At 33.6% G+C, this 21478-nt stretch overlaps 2 protein-coding genes and 1 long non-coding RNA gene across 5 annotated transcripts in view; 2 read left to right on the top strand and 1 right to left on the bottom strand.

Moving 5' to 3' along the window:
- LOC139426315 (uncharacterized) overlaps positions 1-189 on the bottom strand; it is an 84023-nt gene extending 83834 nt beyond the window's left edge. The window contains exon 1 of the long non-coding RNA XR_011637553.2: positions 56-189. This is a non-coding gene — a long non-coding RNA (uncharacterized LOC139426315). The remainder of the gene's footprint in view (positions 1-55) is intronic.
- Positions 1-11887, top strand: part of LOC107441514 (uncharacterized) — a 162469-nt gene extending 150582 nt beyond the window's left edge. For all 3 annotated transcript variants that reach the window (XM_071184610.2, XM_071184611.2, XM_016054801.4), the window contains 3 exons: positions 169-338; positions 5563-5696; positions 5835-11887. In XM_071184610.2, the coding sequence (XP_071040711.1) occupies positions 169-338; positions 5563-5696; positions 5835-8505 (2975 nt within the window). In that variant the 3' untranslated portion in view covers positions 8506-11887. The remainder of the gene's footprint in view (positions 1-168; positions 339-5562; positions 5697-5834) is intronic.
- Positions 11888-21258: 9371 nt separating this feature from the next.
- The window catches only part of LOC107441521 (mpv17-like protein 2), a 36629-nt gene continuing 36409 nt past the window's right edge, over positions 21259-21478 (top strand). Inside the window, exon 1 of the mRNA XM_016054810.4 lies at positions 21259-21348. The gene's annotated coding sequence lies outside the window, so the exon portion shown is untranslated. The remainder of the gene's footprint in view (positions 21349-21478) is intronic.

Genomic DNA, 21478 nt, shown 5'->3' with positions numbered 1-21478 from the left:
GCTCAAATTATTAAGAAAACAAAAGCTTGACACATTTTTCATAATTTTCACTTACCCTTACAGCTCTAGATACAAGACACGTTCAACACACTTTGACAAATACCATTTGATTATTACTCACGTTTTAGTGATTTTTATGTTTATTTTTTTATTTGAATTTTCTTTTAGCCTACCTCTCCTGCGCATCAGGTGAGATGGTTATCAAAATCAACTTCACTGAACCATTTCGTGGCGTAACTTACACTGATTACGACAGATCAAGTCCATGCAAATTTTATGGGGATGGCAGTCGCTACTACGAGCTTCGCATACCATTAAAAGGATGTGGAACAAAACAGGTAAAAAATATCGTGCTTTTAATTTTTATGCTTCATGAACTCAACACACTGAATAACAATGTTATCTAAATTCTTTATGCCATACTTAATGTGTTTTTTCTGGATTTTTAAGTTTATGAGGGATAAACCCTCATAGAAATCACATTAGAAAGAAAAAAAAATTCAAAACTTTGATGCAAAAATGTTATCAAAAATCAATGATATTTTCTGGGCCTGTTAACAAAATTAAATTTAAATCCTTTGATGATAAAATCCCTATTGATTATTTCTGGGGCATTCACCACATGTCCGCTATATCCAAGATGGCCAATGCGACCTTGGATATAGCGGACAAGCCTAAGCTCTTTGGAATTTTGATTAAGGGATCACGACAGATATGAACATCGTCAAGAATTCGATAAATCAATCATGTATTATCACACATTGTTGGAACTTTGGGTGCAAATTTAAATTCAATAATGCCAAGATTCTTTCCGCCGCCGTCTCATCAGTTCAAATTGATGCTCTAAAACGTTTCATTCACATGAATGCCGAGTCTGAAGTTTACCACCCCTCCATACCACTTCGAAATGTACCCTGCCCTGATTTGCCGCATTCGGCTACTGCTATTTCCTTCAGCTACCACGATTTTACTTGTTTCTTGCTCTGAACCCTAATTTTAATTATTGTTTAACCTTTATTTTTTCGTTGGCAATTTTACATTTTCGTTTTCTAATCTTCACATTTGTTTTTCCTCATTCGCGTCTGGTGGGTCTGTATAATGGATGCCACGTTTGAGTGCTCAAAATATGCAAAATTTTTCCATCTTTATAATTATTGAAACTAATGAAGTTCTTCGATTATCAAGTATATCTAAGAAAAGTCCTCAAAATCATAACAACATTTCACCCGTATCACCTAGGATCATCATAGAAAGGATTTAAGCCATGAAAATTCGTTTCAACGTCCCCTCAGATAAAGATTAAAAAAGCGTTTTTTTTTTATAAAACCCGCAACTGTGAGTAAATTAAAAATACGAGCAATGGCGGCCAATCATCATAATTTTTCCTAATAATGGATGTGAAAAGTTAATGGTATCAAATTGTATTTGCTTTAAATATTTCAGTAAATTTATATTTCCACATATGATAGTACCAACAAGGATCTTTTTTAAAATACCACAAACCCCAAAATTGCTCAGTGGATTCAAATTGTATTTGATTACTAAGTTTTTTTTTCTGTCTCTGAGAGTTAAAAGACTAAAATTTCTTTCATCGGTGAAACTTTTGAGGTTAGCAAAAGCTTTTTCGTCATTAATGTGTGGCCATCACGCAAGAATAAACTGCCGCTGAAAGGCACTTGACACAAATTCCTTAAAATAAAAAGTTTTAAAAAAACCAGACTGTTCCATGCTCTTCAAAACGAAGGCATAACCACTCCGAAGTGGACTGGTAGCCATTTAAATGCCACTCACCTATCAAACCCACCCTACGTGTGGTCCCCAACATCCATGTCTTGAATACGAAATCAGGGACCATCGCTCTCCATCGCCCATGCCCTCTTCTTGCATTAATTTGCTCTTTTAAAGAGTTGGATATCTGCACAGATGGTGCCGCTGACGCCTACGCTGGTATTGGACCGGTTCCCGCCTCTCTGTTATCGAGTTCAACAGCTGAATAACAAGACATGGCATTCGTGCCCATGTGACGCTTTTCACTTTTATTTAACACTGAATGAATTGCCTTATCTTATTTCTGTGTAGTACGAAGACATCTAATTTTTTATCGGAAAACAAGTTGAACATTTATGTCCAAAATGCTGTGAGTGGTGATGCAATGAAAGTGATAACTTCATTGCATATCCTTGCAGCATTGATGTGCTTCGGGGTTTGTCTTTTTTTTATTTGCCATCCTTGATTATCTGCTGAAGAGCTAGAGGGTAAATCATTCGTTTCTTGAGGCATCCTTGGAGATAAAGTTATGGCGGTAAAGCTGAATGCTAATGGGAAAAGTTAGAAGAGTTTTGAAAATGAAGTATCTGAGATTTTAGTCACAACTACTCTTAATGCATATTTCTCGTTAAGAGTTTTCTCAGAAAAGGCTGGAGTTGGGTCTTTAAACAGAATTATAATTTAAGTGACTAATAAATGAATTTGCTATTAGAAAATATACGTTTGAAAATAGTTAAGTAATACTATCGCAAATAAAGGGAAAAAATCAGAAATACAATGATTGGTTAATTGAAATTCAATGTCTTTCTTTCCTTGACTATCTGCTACACAGTAAAAAATTTCCGATCTAATTACTGTATAAAGTACCGGCATTTTGGGTGCCTCATCGGTATAATCCATTTTCTCGTAAAATCCCTTTTTACCGAAAAATATATTTTTGCTGTAAAATATTATACCGTAATTATTACAATTAGATTACTACAATTTATTTAATTAGAATAATTCAGTGATTTCACGGTAATTATTATTTTAAAAACTACGGTATATAAGATTTTTTTTTTAGTCAGTGACATGTTACGGTTGAAATGGATTTTACCGTAAAAAGTACCGACACCCAGAGTGCCGGTACTTTTTACCGTAATTTGATCCAGAGTTTCGCTTGCTTGTTGATAAGAATATTATTACAATTTTCAAAAAATTAAGGTATAAAGTACTGGCACTTTGGATGCATCATCTGTGAAGTCTATTTTACTGTAAATTCCATTTCTACCGTTAAATACTGCACCGTAATTTTTACAGTAATATTTATTTAATTAGAGTGATTCATTAATTCTACTGTTATTATTACCGTAAAAATTACGGTATATCAGATTTTTTGTCCCGTAACATGTTCCGGTAGAAATGGATTTTACGGTGAAAAGTACCGGCACCCTGAGTACCGGTACTTTTCACCGTAACTTTTTATATCATATAGGGCTGGATAGTAAATCAACTCTTCATAAGACATCCTAAGTGATCAAGTTAAATCGTGAGAGCTGAATAAGTAAAGTTGGAAGAAGTTTTAAAACGAAATGTATAAAATTTTAGCCACACTTGCTCCTAATGCGTAGTTCGTATTTCAAGATTACTAGGCAAGATTGCAATTGTATCGGGAAATAGACCTGAAAATTATGAAACATTTACGATTTACAAATATATGATAAACAAATATATGATAACAAATAAAAAAATAAAGTAAAGAAATTAAGGAAATACAGATAAAATTGAAGTTATACGTATTTTCATAAGCTCTTTATCAGCTCTTTAATTCGATAAAATTTAATAATAATGCCAGCTGATAAATATTTAATGTACTTTTACAGAAAAAATACAATCAATCAGCTGTTAACTCAGCAGAATTCATCTCCTATGAGTTTAAAAAATAAATTTCGAATCTATTTTTAGGAAAAAGTATGTGCAGTTTGAGAAAAAGCACTTGAACTGATTAGTATAAGAGCAACCTTAAGCGTTAATTAGTCAATCCCACAAACATTTTCTACATTTTATTTTTTATTTGAACTAAACATTGTCTGTTATAAAAATTACTACCATAAATTCAAAATTACTAATATTTTTTGCATTATAAGTTAGATTTAAGCAATTTCTGCGTCTGTTGCTTCACCCTAAATTAGAAAAAAAAATATTAGAATATATTGTCGTTAGATTTACATTTTGCATTGGTTTTAATAATTTTGGCATTAAGCGGAGAAAAACATTCTGGTAAAATTACCGTACTGTACAATAATAACATTTCTAGTAAAATTTTTTAAAATTCTGGTTATAAAAACCAAAATGTATGGTATTTAAACCATTCGTTTGGTAAATGTTTCGCTCGTATGGTAATAGCTTACCGAAAATTTTGATTTTCAAAATTATAATTTTTATTACCACTCACTTAGTAAAAAATACAAAACTGAAAAGTAAATTCAACCGAAATAGTCTTTATGCCATAATCTAAAGTATCATTATGAAATAACCTAATTGTATCACATATTATAAAACCATGTTTTATTGTTAATTTTGCCAAAATAATTACCAAAGCGCTTCGGTAAAAACTACCCAGCTTTTTGGTGTTTCTATAGAACCAGAAACACGGTTGATTTTTTTCTCAGTGTAGTTTAAGTATTTATTTTCTAGGAATCAAATGTTCCATTTTATAGTGAAGTGACCCTATTTATAGTGGAAAACATCATTTTTATCGTGGAAAGTATATATGTTTTATAATGAAAAGTATCTGTTTTAAAGTGCAAGAAATTTGTTTCACATGAAAATTTTTTTAAAAGTGTCCTAAAAAAATTTAAAAAAATTTTTCATAATGAAAAGTATCCATTTTATGGAGAGAAAAATTTGTTTTATAGCGGAAAGTATTCATTTTATGGAGGGAAAAAAATTTTATAATGGAAAGTATTTGCTTTAAGGTGGAAATAAGACAGTTTATCATCGAAAATCTCCGTTTTACAATTGAAAATTTCTGCTTTATAATAGAAAATGTTCATTTTATGCAGGAAAAAATCTATTTTGTAACTAAAAGTAGATTTGTCTTGCTATGAAAATATTAGAAGTTATACTATCTTTTCTTTTATGCATGACATATTTAATAGAAAATGTTCATTCTATGATGGAAAAAATCTACTTTATAACTAAAAGTTGATTTGTCTCGCTGTGAAATTATTAGAAATTGTACTGTCTTTTCTTTTGTGCATGACATATTTAATTTTAAAATGTTTACTCTCACTTCAAATAAACTCAATTATATTACAATAAATAATTTTTTTGTGAAATATGCTTGTTTTGAATGATAAAAAAAATTTTATTACAATGAATATATTACAAATTTAAGTACAAATAAATACGAACAGTTTCAAAATAATCTCTTCGACATTTTCTTCAATTCCAATTTAGTAATAAGTCTTTTCTCAAGATGTTTTCATGTTACTACCAATGCTTTTCCTTACTTTCTATCCCTTAAATTTAGGTAATCTTTTTATAGTTAATTCAAAACTTTTCGACCACACTTGTTATCAAAATATTAAATTTTCGCTTTAAAATCCACTTTTCATGATGTATGAAACACATGCTTCAAAGAATAGTATATAAACTTTAATAGCGATATTTTAAAGTAGTTTGACATTTAAAACTAAATCAAAATATAAATCTAACAAATCACAGATTTGACGTTTGAAATATTAATCTAAATATTGTCTAAAATATTAATTAAATAATTATTTACTCATTTTTTATTGTTTACTCTTGTAGGAAGCTCCACGAGTTTTTATCAACAACATTATAGTGCGATTTCACAGGTCTTTGGAACTTGAAGAAGATGAAATCAAAACAATTATATGTCGGTATCCACCCCCTCTGGCTCCAACTCAAGTGCCAATCGTTTTGTAAGAATTTATACTTATTCTTATATACTTATACTTCTTATTTTTATACTTATTCCTTCATTTAAAAAAATTTCAATGAACATAAAAGTAATGTTAAAATATATTTTTATTCATTCATACCTTTTACTTTCTTTTTAGACCACCCCCAACTGCCGCTGTACCAGTTATTGTACCACCAAAACTCTCCGAAATAGAACTGCTTCTCATCATCTGTGCCCTACTTTTCTTGACACTCCTTCTCTTGGGAATAGGTATCGCTTATTACTGCTTAAAGAAAAGGAACATTAAAGTTATTAAGAAGAGGAAACCCTTATCATCAGGACCAGGATCTGAAATTACTAAATTGAGTGGATCGACGATGGGGACTTTATCTATGTTTGACCCAATACGCATTCCCAGAGCCATAGCTCAATCTACATCAGGCTCAGAAGCTGCCCTGCTCACTTCGTTGTCGTCACAGAATGGCTCGGGTGACCACAGTGATACGATTCCTTCCGACTACCCAAGCGAATCACCTTCATCTGTGAATTCCGATGTAGAAGAAATAGAGGGTGGTCGGCGAATGATGATAAATGATTTGTCAACCATGAGAGGAGATCACTTTAGATACGAAAATACAGCTTTCATTCCAGATGAAGCTAGTAGCATTGCTTCCGGCTACCCAGAAGATCAGGAAAAAGCAGCTAGCGTATCATCCATACCTGTGCAGCAGATATTGAAACCTGTTGAAGCTCCCAAGAAAAAATTAAAAACTAAAGTTGCTAGAGAGCACCAATTAACCACTATTTCTGAAAGAGAAGACGCGATGATGCAGCGGGAAGCATTTCAAAGGACTTACGCTGACATGAGACCTGTACCACACGAGCTCCTTCCCCCAGTTAGTTATTCGAAAGCCTATATCAGAGAAGCTCCCCCTAAGCCACCCTCTTCTTATGCGCCATCTCTATATGGAAGTATTCCTGATAATGATAATCGCTCTCAAGCAGAATTTATTGAAGATGTACCAATGGCTATTCAGAGACCTCCTTCCTCCTATGCCCCATCACTCAAAGGAAGCATTCCAGATAACGATATCTGGTCTCATTCCGAGTTGGAGAGTGAAGTTGCTGTTGTACCGTATGTAAGAAAACCCAAAAGAGAAACAGCAACAGTTAGTGATTATTTCTTGAGTTCTCAAAATATAACCGAAATAGAAGATGACGTGATGAATGTAAGAAAAACTACCACCTTACAACACAAGCCAAAACCTCAACCTGAATCACCTCCAGAAATGGAAAGTGTGGAAACATATGTGTCAAAGGCCTTAGTTCCTAGAAAGCCTAAAATAATTGTTCAAAATATTGATGATCTATACTTAACAACGACAACAGAAGTTCATGCTACAGAAACAGTCACGAAAACAACAAAAGACACCATTGCTCAGCATGTTAAATCTCCCCCGCAATCAACGGAACCTCCCTCTTCTGAAACACCACCCTCAACATTCGATGTAAGAATAAGACATTACCCCCACGAATCTCAACCTGATTTTCCAGATTATGATGACAAAATTTCTGAACGCCGCTGGGATGCATACTCCGAAATAAGCGAAAAATTCAGAGACGCTGAAAGTACGACAACAGAAATCCCTGCTCATAGGAGACCACGTCATCTATCAGAGCATTCAACATCCACTACTCCAAGGAATTCACAGTCCCCATACAACACATTGAATAGGGTTCCACAAAAAATTCCGCATCCTACTTACACGAGTATAATTTACAAAGTTCTTGAACCCCCACCCGTGGAAGGTGTTGATCAGCTTACTCCGCACATTAAGGAAAGATGGCGCACGGTAATTACAACTGATGAAACATTCCGATATCTTGTGCAGGAAGCAACGACAGTAGAAGAATACATTCGTATTACAAAAGATTCCCGATACGAGAAACTTTTCGACACTCGAACCTGGCACGTCATTATAAGGGCTCTGAGTACACCAGACGAAAGGTATCCTCCTGTTCAAAATGAGCCCCCTGGAGACGGAAGAAACCCTCGTTATAAGAAAAAGAGCGAATTTGAGCCACCTCGAAATCGACGCAGCTCCTTGCCACCTGTAACCGAATTCTCGTTAGCTCGCGATGCCCCACCTTCGATTAGTGGAAGCATCCGATCGCGAAGAACTTCTAGATCTGGTTCCGTACCTGAATATGATCTCCGATCTATGACAGAAGTCGACGTCGACTTTGCGCATGCGGATAGAGAATCCCTTTGGAGCGTTGATACTGGATATACATATAAAACTTCGAAAAGTTTAGCTGAGAGATCTACCTCCGAGTTCCTGGAAGATGTGCCAACGATTGTTGCTGAACGATCCCCACAATATAGGGGAGTTCATCAACAATCACACTACTATGCTGAACAATCATCAGCTGGTTTCGTGAGAACCAATAATTCTCACATGAAAGACTCTCCCCACACCGAGTTTGGCGAAGGTGACTTCTTACACAAAGAAGCTTTACCATCCACATCTGCTCCACAAAAGCCAGTAAGGCCACGTTTCCTGGAGAGATCCTCTACGGAATATTTCGAAGATATTCCTAGAATGTCTATGCCTGATTTAAGACAATCTTCAACCGAAGTTTCGTCAGTAACTGAGCGGCGAATGGACAATGTCGTTCAGGAACTTCGCCAAAAAGGAAAATTTTCAAGATCTGAAGTTATTATTGATTCGCCTATAACCAGAGCTATTGATAGAGTTTCTAGTATAGGCGAGAGAGAGGAAATCAAATCCATTACAGAGACTGATATTGTAGACTGGAAGAGATGAAGATAATAATTCATAGCTTTTTTTAACACATTAAATGTTGTCGCTTCGATTACTGACATAAAATGAGAGATTAACCGTTTGTAATATATGAAGTTTAACTGTATAAAAGAAAGTTATAATTTATTTAAAATCTTATTCTGTTGAAAACAATTTTTTTTTTTTTAAATTAAGTTGTTTTGCTGAATTTCTTAGTAAACAAAATATCAAACTGTTGGTTATATCTTTAAATGAAAAGTAAATTGCATTGATTTTGTTGAATCAATTGTTTTATTCTCATTTGATTTCAATTACAATCAATGTGTGGGTATTATTTTGTTCAATAATTTCTTTACAAATTTTACTAAGTGTCTCTAAAATGCTGCAGAAAATGTTCAGGAGAGGTAAAAGATAATCATCATAATAATTTAGAATTGCATATCAACTCATTATCAGAAAAGTCTAGGGAAAGGGGTAGCAGATGTAGAAGTTTTGAAAAAACAATTGATACTGATTAATGAAAAACAATTATTGAACACTATGTGTTCTAATCGCCTACTAGAAGACAGCAGTTCGTGATGCCACTGAATATGTTCATTGGTTGCAAAATCAGACGCTATGCATAGCTGGCACCAATGGAGAACTGATAGCCGCACATCAGGTATTTCTTTGATGAATCATGTCCCGAGATTCCTGACTCCTCAATCTCTTGATCACAATTGCTTTTAAAGCTCCTCGCAGAAAGAAATCAAAGATATATGAAACAAGGTGAAGGGAAGGAACATATATCAGCAACTACACAGTGTTGCTAGTTGCACAATAGCATTATAAAAGATGAAGAGAAGTAAGATGCAAAGCACGAATTATCAGGTTACAATAACATTTCTGGTCATGGGTTGCTATGCATTTCTCGAACTTTATGTTAGACCCTATCATTCTTGTCCCAATAATTTCGAGACATTCTGAGTACATAATGTATATACAAATACTTAAAAAACTATAGAGTTGTTGCTTTATGCAAGTATGAATTTTACTAGCCAAGTATTATTTAAAATTAAAACAAATTCTATTGGTTTTACTTTTGCTAATTTAAATATTCTCAACAAAAATGAAATGCAATTTGCATTTATGATTTTATCTGGTGAAATCTTTTCTCTAAAAGTTTTATTATAGTTTCTATTATTCGCAAACTCTTCATAGATAATGTTATCTGTTATCAATTGTAATTATTATAATTATTTTATGGGTAATAGAGCAAAATATTGATAATTTTCTATCAAAATGACATTACGAAATCTGAAATGTGTATAAAAAAAAATGAATACTACTAACAAGTAATTTAATGTATGGGTCTTTCTGTAATGACTTCTCTTAACATATTTTTAAATTTTTGTCAAAAATGTCATCAAGAAAAATATTTATAGTAAAGGAAGCAAGTTATTCAAACTAGGATATGATAAAAAGGCTATCGAAATCGGCTGACTATCTCGTGAGGAATGATGGAAATATCACACTCAATTTGACTCCTGGAAGAAAATTCGAGGTTTTTTTTTAACAATCCCCTTTTAAAGCCTCTCTTTTTCAGCTGTCAATAAAAATGGTTTTTATACTTCCATTCCCTCCTCAGTAGTGATTTATTAAATGCAATAAATATTTGTATTTTTCAACCTAATGTGACCCTTATATAACTACTCTTTTGCCCTTTTTTTGACAAAGATTCTAAAAATATATACTATGAGTGGTCAATATTAAAATCCCTGAGTGAGATTTAGAAGAGAATCGCTATTAACAAATGTATGTATGATTAATTAACCACATTTTATCATAGCATTTAAAAGAAACATTTGAAACTACTTTTTTTCTACAGCATTTAACATATATTTCTATACCCTTTTATTTGATAAAGTTAGTTCTGGTGCTTATATATAAATGATTACAGCATTTTATAAATGTTGCATTCAGTGGCAGCTATTCAAGAACAATATTTTCGCCTGGCATCATGTTTTATTGTATTCTTATATTCGTTGAAACCTCCTCTACTTATTTTTTTTTATCTTTGTGTGCTTTTATTAGTGTGTTTAAAAAAATGGAAATTGTATGTAAAATTCCAGTTAGAATCAGTATCATTTTATACTTACTAGTGTTAGGCTAAATGAATCATCAAAGCTCTTCAAACATGCCGAATTATCAGTTTTATTCATAGTTATACAAGAAGTACTCCAGGATTAAAATGATGAACCCAGAACGGGACTTTTATTTTGTGACGAAAAAAAGTTAACTGTTAACCAACCATTCAGATAAAGCATAAATATTTATTTGAATCTTGTTCAACGTCAAAAGATGCCGCTTCCCATGAAGACTGAGATCGTCTTCCTCAGACAAAAACAGGCAGAACTCATTACGTAATAGAACCTGTTAAACCAATTTTCTGGTTACGACGAGTGAGGTACGTTAGATAACAAAAAAAAAATAGTTAAGAGTCTTCCCCGCATCACGCGTTGTCAAACAGATTTTATGTACTAAAAATCATGATTCCCATTATTACAACCATTTCCGATCACCATTGCAATCAGTTTATCTCAAAATTCACTTGAATACGTTGATTTAAATCAACTTATCAACGTATCAAAAATTCGATAAATGCCAAAACGTTCCAATCAATGCATCATTTTGATTATTTGAATCAATTTATTTAAACGACTGATTCATAACCCAACTAGTGCTTGCGATTTTAGTTTACTTTTGAGAGGTTGCTTTTATTGATTAAATTGTACACTGCCATATTTTATACAAATCTCCGAAGCATATGTATGCATATGAAAAATAAATAATATCCAGTATGTAAATTTTTTAAAAGCATACATTTTTATAAATCCTATTATATCGCACTTTCATCCTGTTGTTTCAAATTATATAATAGGATTAAATAGATATATTTATATTTTTAGATTTTACAATTTTTAGTTTTAAGAATTTTAAAGAAAAAGTATTTTTTTTTAATTCAAATTTTATTTTTTCTACAATTGTGCATTTAACAAAAACTTGATCCTCATTTCTTCCTATTTTTTTAAATTGTTCATGGTGCTTTAAGTTATTTTTTTAACAAATCCTTCAAGTTTTTTCTTTCATATAATTGTTACAATGTTAGTTTATTTTCGTAATTCTTTAAATTGGAAATGTTGAAATTCTGATGTTAAATTGTCTTGTAAACTATGGTTGGTTTCTTGGTTTTCTAGTCATTGTGGCTAAGGTTTTATTGTTCTTTATCCGGTTTTATGATGCTAGTATGAAGTCGTTTCAAACTGTTTATTTTAAACTATGTTTTTACAAGTCACTAAAATATAAATGAAAGCAATAACATGTCTTTTAATGCTATTTTGTAATAAAATTTTGAAGTTTTGTAAAATGGATCTGCTTATTTCTATTACACTATTGCATTCACAATACACCTCGAAAGTTGTGAAATATTTTACAATACTTTCACAAGAGTAATTAAATCCAAAAAAGTTTCAAATCCTTTTAGAATTTATTTTTTACAACGCATATTACTATTTAAAACGTACGTATGATAACCAGAGCTTGATTAAGGCAGGGCTATACGGGGCAGCTGCCCCGGTCCCCCACATCAGAGAGAGACCCCTAAATCAAATAGAAAGTTTATTTTACGTTTATTTCCTTCCTTAACGAACTTTTTTTAAGCAAAGTATCAGTACAGTGTAAAATCCGTTAGTTTTATGTCAACTTCTTTATTAATCTATCGTATAAACACAAAAAATCTATAAATCCTAAATCCATGACTTTCTAGGGCGGAATTCAGCTAAATTTTCGAAATTATGATGAACAAATTTGTCCAATCAAAAGCCTGGTTTTTACATATCGCGAAATGAGATATGTTTACAAAAATGCTTGCATTTGGATGACTTAGTTGAGCCATCGTAATTACGAAAATTTATCTGGATTCCGCCCTAATGATAGCGAGGATACGAATTTTTCACTGCTAGTTGACAAAGTTAACAATCAGTTATCTTATTGTTGAATGTTTTATGCATCTTTAATTCAGTTAATGGAAAGAAAATAATATATTAGTTAAAATAACATTGCTTTACATTTTCTATTTATAAGTTTAAATAGCATTTTTGTCAAATTTAGGCTCTCGAGATGTACTATATCCTTTTAAGGATGGATATGAAATTGTCTGAAAATCAGTAAAATGGACTGAATGATATTTCGTCTGACCATTGAAAAGGGGAGGGGGAATTTATAGCTATTTTAGCTTGTAGTCAATTTTTTGTTATATATCTATAGCGTGGTGAAAAATTTAAATACCTTCATAAAGTCCGGTTCTTCATTACTGAAGTAGTGAAGCAGAGGGGGGCCCCCAAAGAAGTTTTTGCCCCGGACCCCAATTAGGCTAAATCGGGCCCTGACAATAACTATTTAAAAATTCACTTTGATTTAATATCTTTGAAATACTTAAACTGATGCTCACCAGTCAATTTGAGTTGATGATGAAATCATTGATAATGCTTCTTCAAGACTTTTATATCGGAATGTTTTCTGAAGACACAGAAACTCGTATGCTTAAACAACATGTTGTAGTATATAAAGGTGTGCTAGGTACCACTGTAATTTTCACCAGTATTCTGAATTACTATAAAATCCATAATCACATCCCTTAATGCAGAGTGCCCAAAATGAAAAAGGCCCGTAAAACATTAAACATGACAACTTATATTTTCTTAGCCTCTTTTATAAATGCCACCTTTTATACATTTTTAGTATTCTAGTCTAAGATGAAGACAAGAAAAAATACACACATTGTGGGTTATAAAGAAAATCGCTCTCGAAATCTGACAAATCATTAGTGAGGAACACTTTTGTAGAAAAATTAAAACCTATGTAATCATTCCTTCAAATGTTACTAATTATCTCCATTTTGCTTCTCGCCATTATCTCAGACAATCAAACAAGTTAAAATGCTTTTTAATCCTCAACTTCTATGGTAGTGAATTTAGGGATTTTGATATTATTTTCGTTTTCACCTAGCTTAAATGTATTGCATCCCCCCAACGTAATTTATAAAGATTATAAATTATATATTAAGGATAACTGGAATAACCTGTAAAAGCTGAACGCTCATTTTACAATCATACAGCTTTTTAGAATATGAGAAGTCACGTTCAGTCTTGATTCTTATTGCAGCTACAACTTGATGAAGCTTCTTATAACTAGCCCTGTTTGTGGTGCACCCCGTACACCCATTTTATCGAAACTTTTCTTAATTTGATGGTTTGACTTGATTTAACTAAATCATTTAGTTCTCAAACAATTCATTCTCATTCTCTTAAAATACTCACCTTGTGTCAAATTTTCTCGTTCACATAAGGAAAAGCGTGCCCGACTTCTATATGAAACTGTTTAACTCACCTTTATCAGAGGTGCACACCTCTTGCAATGGTGGTTAGAATATCCTACCACTGCCCAAGAATTCTTGGGCAGTAGTAGGATATTCTTTACCTTTGATACAATCCTTGCCGGAGACCAGCAAACCTCTCTCCCCCCTCCACACAGTCAAAATTGCAAAGTGAAGGATAAAGAGGCACCACTCGACGTTTGAAAACGTATGTAACATTTAATACAAGCCTGTCTTCCCATACTGATGCTGCCATCCAGTGACAGTCATAAAGAAGTAAAGAATTTTGATTAAAACTTTTATTTTGTTCCTTTAAAAAATATAATTTATAAAACTCGATTTTCATACGACTCACGAGTCATTAAAGTTGCTCTTGCCTTTTTTATTGGAGTAAAAAGCAAACTATATTGGAGGAAGCTTTTACAGTGTAGACCGATATCTTCGATTGAAATAAGTTAAAGATTCTACGATGCTACAGCAACTGGTGCCGCCATCTACGGATGACAATAAAATAAATGTTCATTTCTTACTTGAAGAAAATATAATAAATATCTTTTTATACCACTGACATGTCCACCACAATTTCGATATAAAAAGAATTTTTTTCCACTAAATTAAGATTTTCTACAAATTTGGATATCTAAAATACATCCCATAGGATATCAAACAGGTCACCACGCTCCATTATCTTAAACGTAATATTCGTTACTCTACCTTTTCCTGAAGTCACACTTTTTTCATATGGTGTTTTTTATATATCCACCCTAGCAACAATTTCACCCTGGTCCCAGCTGGACTCAAAATTGACTCAATATAGGTCCTATATGAACATGCACCGAGGGACCAATATTGGATGCATAGTTTTTTTAATATTGGTCTTATATAGGGGGCCAATATAGGGCTCATATTAGCTGAATAATGAATATAAAATACTGTTTGTATCTAACAATTCTATATACATTGTTTGCAAAATATCGGGTGAATCAGTCAACTCTATATAGGGCAAATATCGGAAAATAACGGCCTTTTAAACCCTAATTGAGCTAAAATTTCGGAATATTGGGGCAATGGGGACCCAAGTTATTTTACTACTAGGGTAAAAATAATAAATTATTTGTGACAAGTGAAATAAGATTTTCTTACTTTTTTTAATAGATATCAATGTAAAAGCAAGTTACGATATAAAATTGGAAGTTTTACTTCATATAGATCTATCAACTGCTTAAAACAAAAATATTTTAGTAACGCAAATTGTGCATAAAAAATATTTTCAAATCTTAAGATATAAATTCAATTTCAATTTAAATAATAATTTTTTTTTCCTAAAATTAACTATAAATAATAAGTTAAAGTTCTTAGTCAAGAAAAAAAATCTGAAAATAGTTTTTGTTTCCTTAATTTGATTGTATTTTTGCCAAAATTTTAAAATTTTATTAACTAAAGGACAAGTTTTGCAAAGTTTTATTACAATGCTTTTCTTACATTTTATTAAATTAAAATGAAAAGATGCAACAACTATTCATACAAAATTAAAATATATTAAAGGCATTAAATAAAAAGCATAATTTTTATAATATAAAAACGTTTAATTTAAAAGGATTTACTTTATTTTTATTTTATTAAAAGTAAACACTTATCTCCATAAATTAAGGATAATTCAGAATCACACGGAAATTGAACTCCACAGTGAAAATTCTAAACTATCAAGCATATCTTCAAGAATAATATGCAAATTAAATTACACTAAGCTAGATTGCGCCGATAGTACGTCACAATAACGAGACAACAAAAGGTTTGTAAGGAATGGTAGCAAAGAAGTAAAATTGTTCGCAAGCATTGTGTAAACTGCTCATTGCCTTAACCGGATATTTATGATACAGAAGACGCATTTGGATGATTTTTTACGTTGTTGAATAATCAGCCGGCAGGAACTCTGGCGTACTCAGATGGAAGTATCCAAGAAGCTTACTATTGCCCAAAGTGTCATCTCTACTAGGCTTGATTAACGATTCTATAATGATCACAATTTCAGTTCACATTACAGTACAGGTTGTGGCATCAGCCAGATTAACTGTAACTGTGTAGTAACTGTTTAGTTTTAGTTTCAGTTTGTATTTATGTTTAGTTGTTGTTTGTGTATCTCGTTAAGTTGTTATTAAATGTGTTTGCGAGATGTTAGATCCTGCTCGTTTATTTAATATGTACTGAAATAATATATAACAACACATGGTGGCAGCGGTAAAAGAAAACAAATTAACGCAGTAAGTTTTGACTCTCCTTCGATATTCCGAAATTGCATCATGACATCAGCTCCTGCATATCACATAACGCCGCCAGAATCATTTCCTTTTTCGATTCCCTCGGAATGGCCTAAATGGAAGCAAAGATTTTTACGTTTCCGAACTGCTTCTGGACTAATAACAAAAACAGAAGAGGAACAAGTGGATGCTCTCATATACGTCATGGGCGATAAAGCCGAGGACATATTTCTTTCGCTCAGTATATCGGAAGAGGATAAAAAGAAATTCCAAGAGGTTTTGAATAGTTTCGACACTCACTTTGTTGTTAAACGAAACATAATATTCGAACGAGCTCAGTTCAATCGGCGAATTCAAAAAGAAGGTGAGTCAGTCAATGATTTTATTACTGCTTTATATGCTCTTGCTGACAAGTGTGAATATGGTAATCTACATGACGAATTGCTTCGTGACCGTATAGTTGTTGGTATTAAAGATCAAACTTTAAGCGAAAAATTACAACTTGATTCTGAACTTACCTTGCAAACTGCAATTGACAAAGTACGTCTTTCGGAATCAGTTAAGAAACAACAATCACTACTAGTTGAAAATTCTACAGTTAATGCTATTAGTCAAAAGAAGAAATATAATAAAACAACTAATGCAGACAAAAGTAATTTTCATGATTCGAAAAGTAAATATCAAGATTCGAAAACTAATTATCAGCGAAAAAATTGCAAATGGTGCGGTAAACAGCCACATGAAAAAAGAAACTGCCCAGCAAAGGACTCAAATTGCAGAAAATGCAAGAAAAGAGGACATTGGGATAATGTTTGTTTATCTACTATTAAAAGAGTCAATGAACTTTGTGATGCTGGTTTTGTAGGACTAGTGGGAAGTACACAAAACACAGATGAGTGGGTTGTTCCTGTTAAAATACTAGGAAAATGCATCCAATTTAAAATTGATAGTGGTGCAGACTATTCTGTTATTCCAAGCAGTATTGCCTCCACAGTACTCAAACATGCAGAACTAAAAAGTGCAGATAAAGTGATTTTTGGCCCCGATAAAACACCCTTGAAGTTAATGGGAAAACTGCTTGAAAATGTTGAATATAATGGAAAAAAGTGCTTAGAAGAAATTTATGTTATAGAAGGACTCCAAACATGTTTATTAGGAAAACCTGCCATAAAATGTTTTGGACTTGGTCCCAATATCCAATCTCAATCTGTGCTCAACATTACAAGTTTTAATCCTTTTCATGAATTTCCTTCGTTATTTCAAGGACTTGGCTTACTGAAAGGAAGTTACCATGTTGAACTTAATAGTGATGTTAAACCATATGCTCTAACTTCTCCACGTCGAATTCCAATACCACTTCTGGAGAAAACTAAACTAGAAATACAGAGAATGCAAGAATTAAATGTTATTCAGAAGGTAGAAAAACCTACTGATTGGTGTTCTCCTGCAGTGGTAGTACGAAAAAAAGATGGAAGTGTGCGAATATGTGTTGACTTAACGACACTCAACAGAAGCATCAAAAGAGAATGGCACCCATTGCCAACAACAGAATACAATTTATCACTTTTGGCTGGGGCGAAAATCTTTTCAAAATTAGATGCAAACTCTGGGTTTTGGCAAATTCCTCTCGATGAAGAATCTTCATATCTCACAACATTCATCACACCCTTTGGCAGATTTCGTTTCTTACGTCTACCATTCGGAATATCATCTGCTCCAGAACATTTTCAACGTAGAATGTCACAAGCTTTAGAAGGTCTTCCTGGTATTATATGTCACATGGATGATATACTCGTCTGGGGTTCAAATCAAAAAGATCATGATGAACGTCTAACATCTACTTTAATCCGTCTGAAAGAAACGGGAATCACTCTTAATAAACAAAAATGCTGTTTCTCAGTTAAATCTATAAAATATCTTGGTCATGTCATTGATGACTCAGGAATACACCCAGATCAGGACAAAGTAAAAGCCATACAAAATTTCAGAAGCCCAACAAACAAAACTGAACTGAAATAGCTACTTGGAATGGCAAATTATTTAGCAAGATTTATTCCACGATTTTCAGATATTATGGCACCTTTGATTTCTATGTTATCCACAAAGAATAAATTTGTTTGGAACTCTCCTCAGGAAACCGCACTAAAAAAGTTAAAAGACATTTTGTTATCTGAACCTATACTTACCATCTATGACCCAAACAAACAATCAATTGTTACAGCCGATGCTTCTTCTTATGGATTAGGAGCCACACTGTGTCAGAAGCATGATTCTACAATCAAGGTGGTAGCTTATGCATCCAGAACTTTAACTCCTACTGAACAACGCTATGCTCAGATAGAAAAAGAAGCCCTTGCACTTACATGGGCATGCGAAAAATTTTCCAATTATCTAATGGGTACCAAGTTTCTTTTGGAGACAGATCATAAACCTCTTGTCCCAATACTTACTAGAAAATCTTTGGATGATTTAACACCTCGCCTACAACGTCTCAAAATGAGGCTCATGAGATATTCTTTTGATGTTTTTCACACTCCTGGGAAAAATCTTTGCGTAGCAGATGCACTATCTAGAGCACCACATCAACAAGAAACTCCAAATCTGGAATTGGAAGAGGAAGTTGAAGCTTTTATCAATCAAGTTTTAGAATCTGTTCCGATGTCTTCAGAGAGACTTTCCCAGATAAAACTAGAACAAGAGACTGACTCAGCATGCAATATGTTGATCAATTACGCTTCTCAAGGTTGGCCGGAGAAAAACCAGATAGTACCATCCTGTTTGCCCTTTTGGCCTCTAAGATATGAAATCTCCATACAGAATGGCTTGTTAATGAGAGAAAACCGAATAATCGTGCCAAATAGGCTACGACAAGAAATATTGGGCAAAATCCATGAAGGACACATGGGAATTAATAAATGTCGAGCTTTAGCGAATTCAGCAGTATACTGGCCTGGCATCAGTAAACAAATAGAGGAATTAGTTCGGGACTGTCCTTCATGTATACAGGAAGCTAAAAACTGTTCTGAACCTTTGAAACCAACTAGTTTTCCTCAGAGACCATGGGAAATTGTAGCTATAGACTTATTTAAACTCCATGCAGAATGGTATTTATTAGTTACAGATTTTTACTCACGTTATCCAGAAGTGGCAAAACTGGATAGTTTAACATCAAAAGAAGTAATTTTACACTGCAAATCAATTTTTGCCAGACATGGAATTCCAAATGTTGTAAGATCAGATAATGGACCACAGTTTGAAGTTACTAGAACAGCAGAGTTTCAAAACTTTGCAAAAGTATACGGTTTTAAACACATTACTTCAAGTCCAAGATATCCTCAAAGCAACGGTTTTGTTGAAGCAGCAGTGAAGATAATTAAATTAAGATTCAAAAAGTCTAAAGATCCTTACTTGGCTTTATTGAGTTATCGGACAACACCTTTAAAGAACGGCTACAGTCCTGCTGAGTTGTTGATGGGGCGTCGACTACAGTCAACCTTACCTTTAGCAATTTCACTACTTCAACCAAAGCTAATAGAGAAGGAGATACTGGAAGAAAAAGAAGAAAAAAGAATAGAAAGACAGAAAAAGGATTATGATCGGAGGCACAATGCTCATGAATTGAAACCAATACATCCGGGTGACAAGATATGGATAACTGATAGGAAGGCTGTTGGAACTGTACAGAGAAAAGCTGAATCACCAAGGTCATACTTTGTTAAAGAAGGCAAACAAGTGCTTCGACGGAATAGGAAACATTTGATTCCAGGATCTAAACTACAGATTCCACCACTAAACGATGATTTAGAGGAAGCTCTTTCAGAAAGAGATAACAGAAGGAGCTTACCAGAAATAACGGATCCAGATCCGACAGTGTTAACTCAGAAGAAGGATGTATCTTCAAAAACTGTTGTGACTCGCTCTGGAAGAATTGTGAAAGCTCCCAATAGACTAAATCTTTAAAGGGGGGAGATGTGGCATCAGCCAGATTAACTGTAACTGTGTAGTAACTGTTTAGTTTTAGTTTCAGTTTGTATTTATGTTTAGTTTTTGTTTGTGTTTGTGTATCTCGTTAAGTTGTTATTAAATGTGTTTGCGAGATGCTAGATCCTGCTCGTTTATTTAATATGTACTGAAATAATACATAACAACACACAGGTCACCTTGAGTTACAATACCAAATGAAGACCAGTATTCGGCGTTAACTGCAGAAGGTTGTTGTTGTTGTTAATTTACGTCGCACTAGAGCTGCACAATGGGCTATTGACGACGGTCTGGGAAACATCCTGGAGGATGATCCGAAGACATGCCATCACAATTTTGATCCTCTGCGGAGGGGATGATACTCCCGCTTCGGTAGCCCGACGACCTGCGCGCGAGGTCGAGCACTTTACGGTAGCACAGTTTAACGAGGACCAATACCGCACACCCTCGGTCCCTACGCAGACTGATCCAAGTGGTCACCCACCCTCACACTGACCGTAGCCAGTGATGCTCGACTTCGGTGATCTGCTGGGAACCGTGTCTTAACGATCAGCCCACTGCGGGACAACTGCAGAAGGAAGAAGACGGAGCATAGCTTCCGCCTATCTCTTCAATTATCTGCAGCCATCGGTACCACACTTTCAAGGCAAATCGTGTACCGTGCGTTTGGGAAATTTTGGTCCATTTTCTCGCCGGCCTTTCAGATTTCCGCTCTAGGAAACTCGCTATCACCTCGCTTTACCTAGAGTAAAAAACATGAAATGTGGGCACGCAATATGAAGGTCCCAGTTAGCTTGTGTGATGTTTTTTAACGTGTCCAAGTTCAACTTGCACTCGGATTCACCTCGGAATTCTACATGAAGAACGTCAGATACCTATTTCCACAAAGACAATATTATTGAAATATATCTTTACGGAGGTGCAGGATAGAATTATACTCTCTGGGCTCCAAACGGCCTTGTCACGCACGCGAATGTTTAGAAATTACTTGAAATATCCGCTGCACGCGCATGCACGAATCATCACGGGTGATATAGAAGCAGTAGAAACGGTTTCTAAGTTTCATCCTCCTAACAATAATGAAGCAAAACTTACTCTTAACTGTCACTAAAGCTTCAAAATCAAAATATAAACAAATTCATGAACAAGTGTGTCAGGAATGTTATATGTCATCTCCTTTATTGTCAGTTTCGCAAATATTCATATGGAAATTAGGTAACACTATGCTATAAAATTTCTCATAAATAAGGCCACATATCTAAGAAAAGTCTTCATCGTTATACTTTTCTATATATTTGAATTCTTAGTATTAATTAGTCATTCATACATACACCTTCTTTCATTC

The sequence above is a fragment of the Parasteatoda tepidariorum genome, chromosome 10 (genome assembly GCF_982258835.1).
Source record: "Parasteatoda tepidariorum strain Cologne lab strain chromosome 10, Ptep-v5.0, whole genome shotgun sequence".
In the NCBI taxonomy this organism is placed as follows: Eukaryota; Metazoa; Arthropoda; class Arachnida; order Araneae; family Theridiidae; genus Parasteatoda; species Parasteatoda tepidariorum.
Note: the sequence above shows the minus strand (reverse complement) of the source record. Positions and strands in the feature narration are given on the sequence as shown.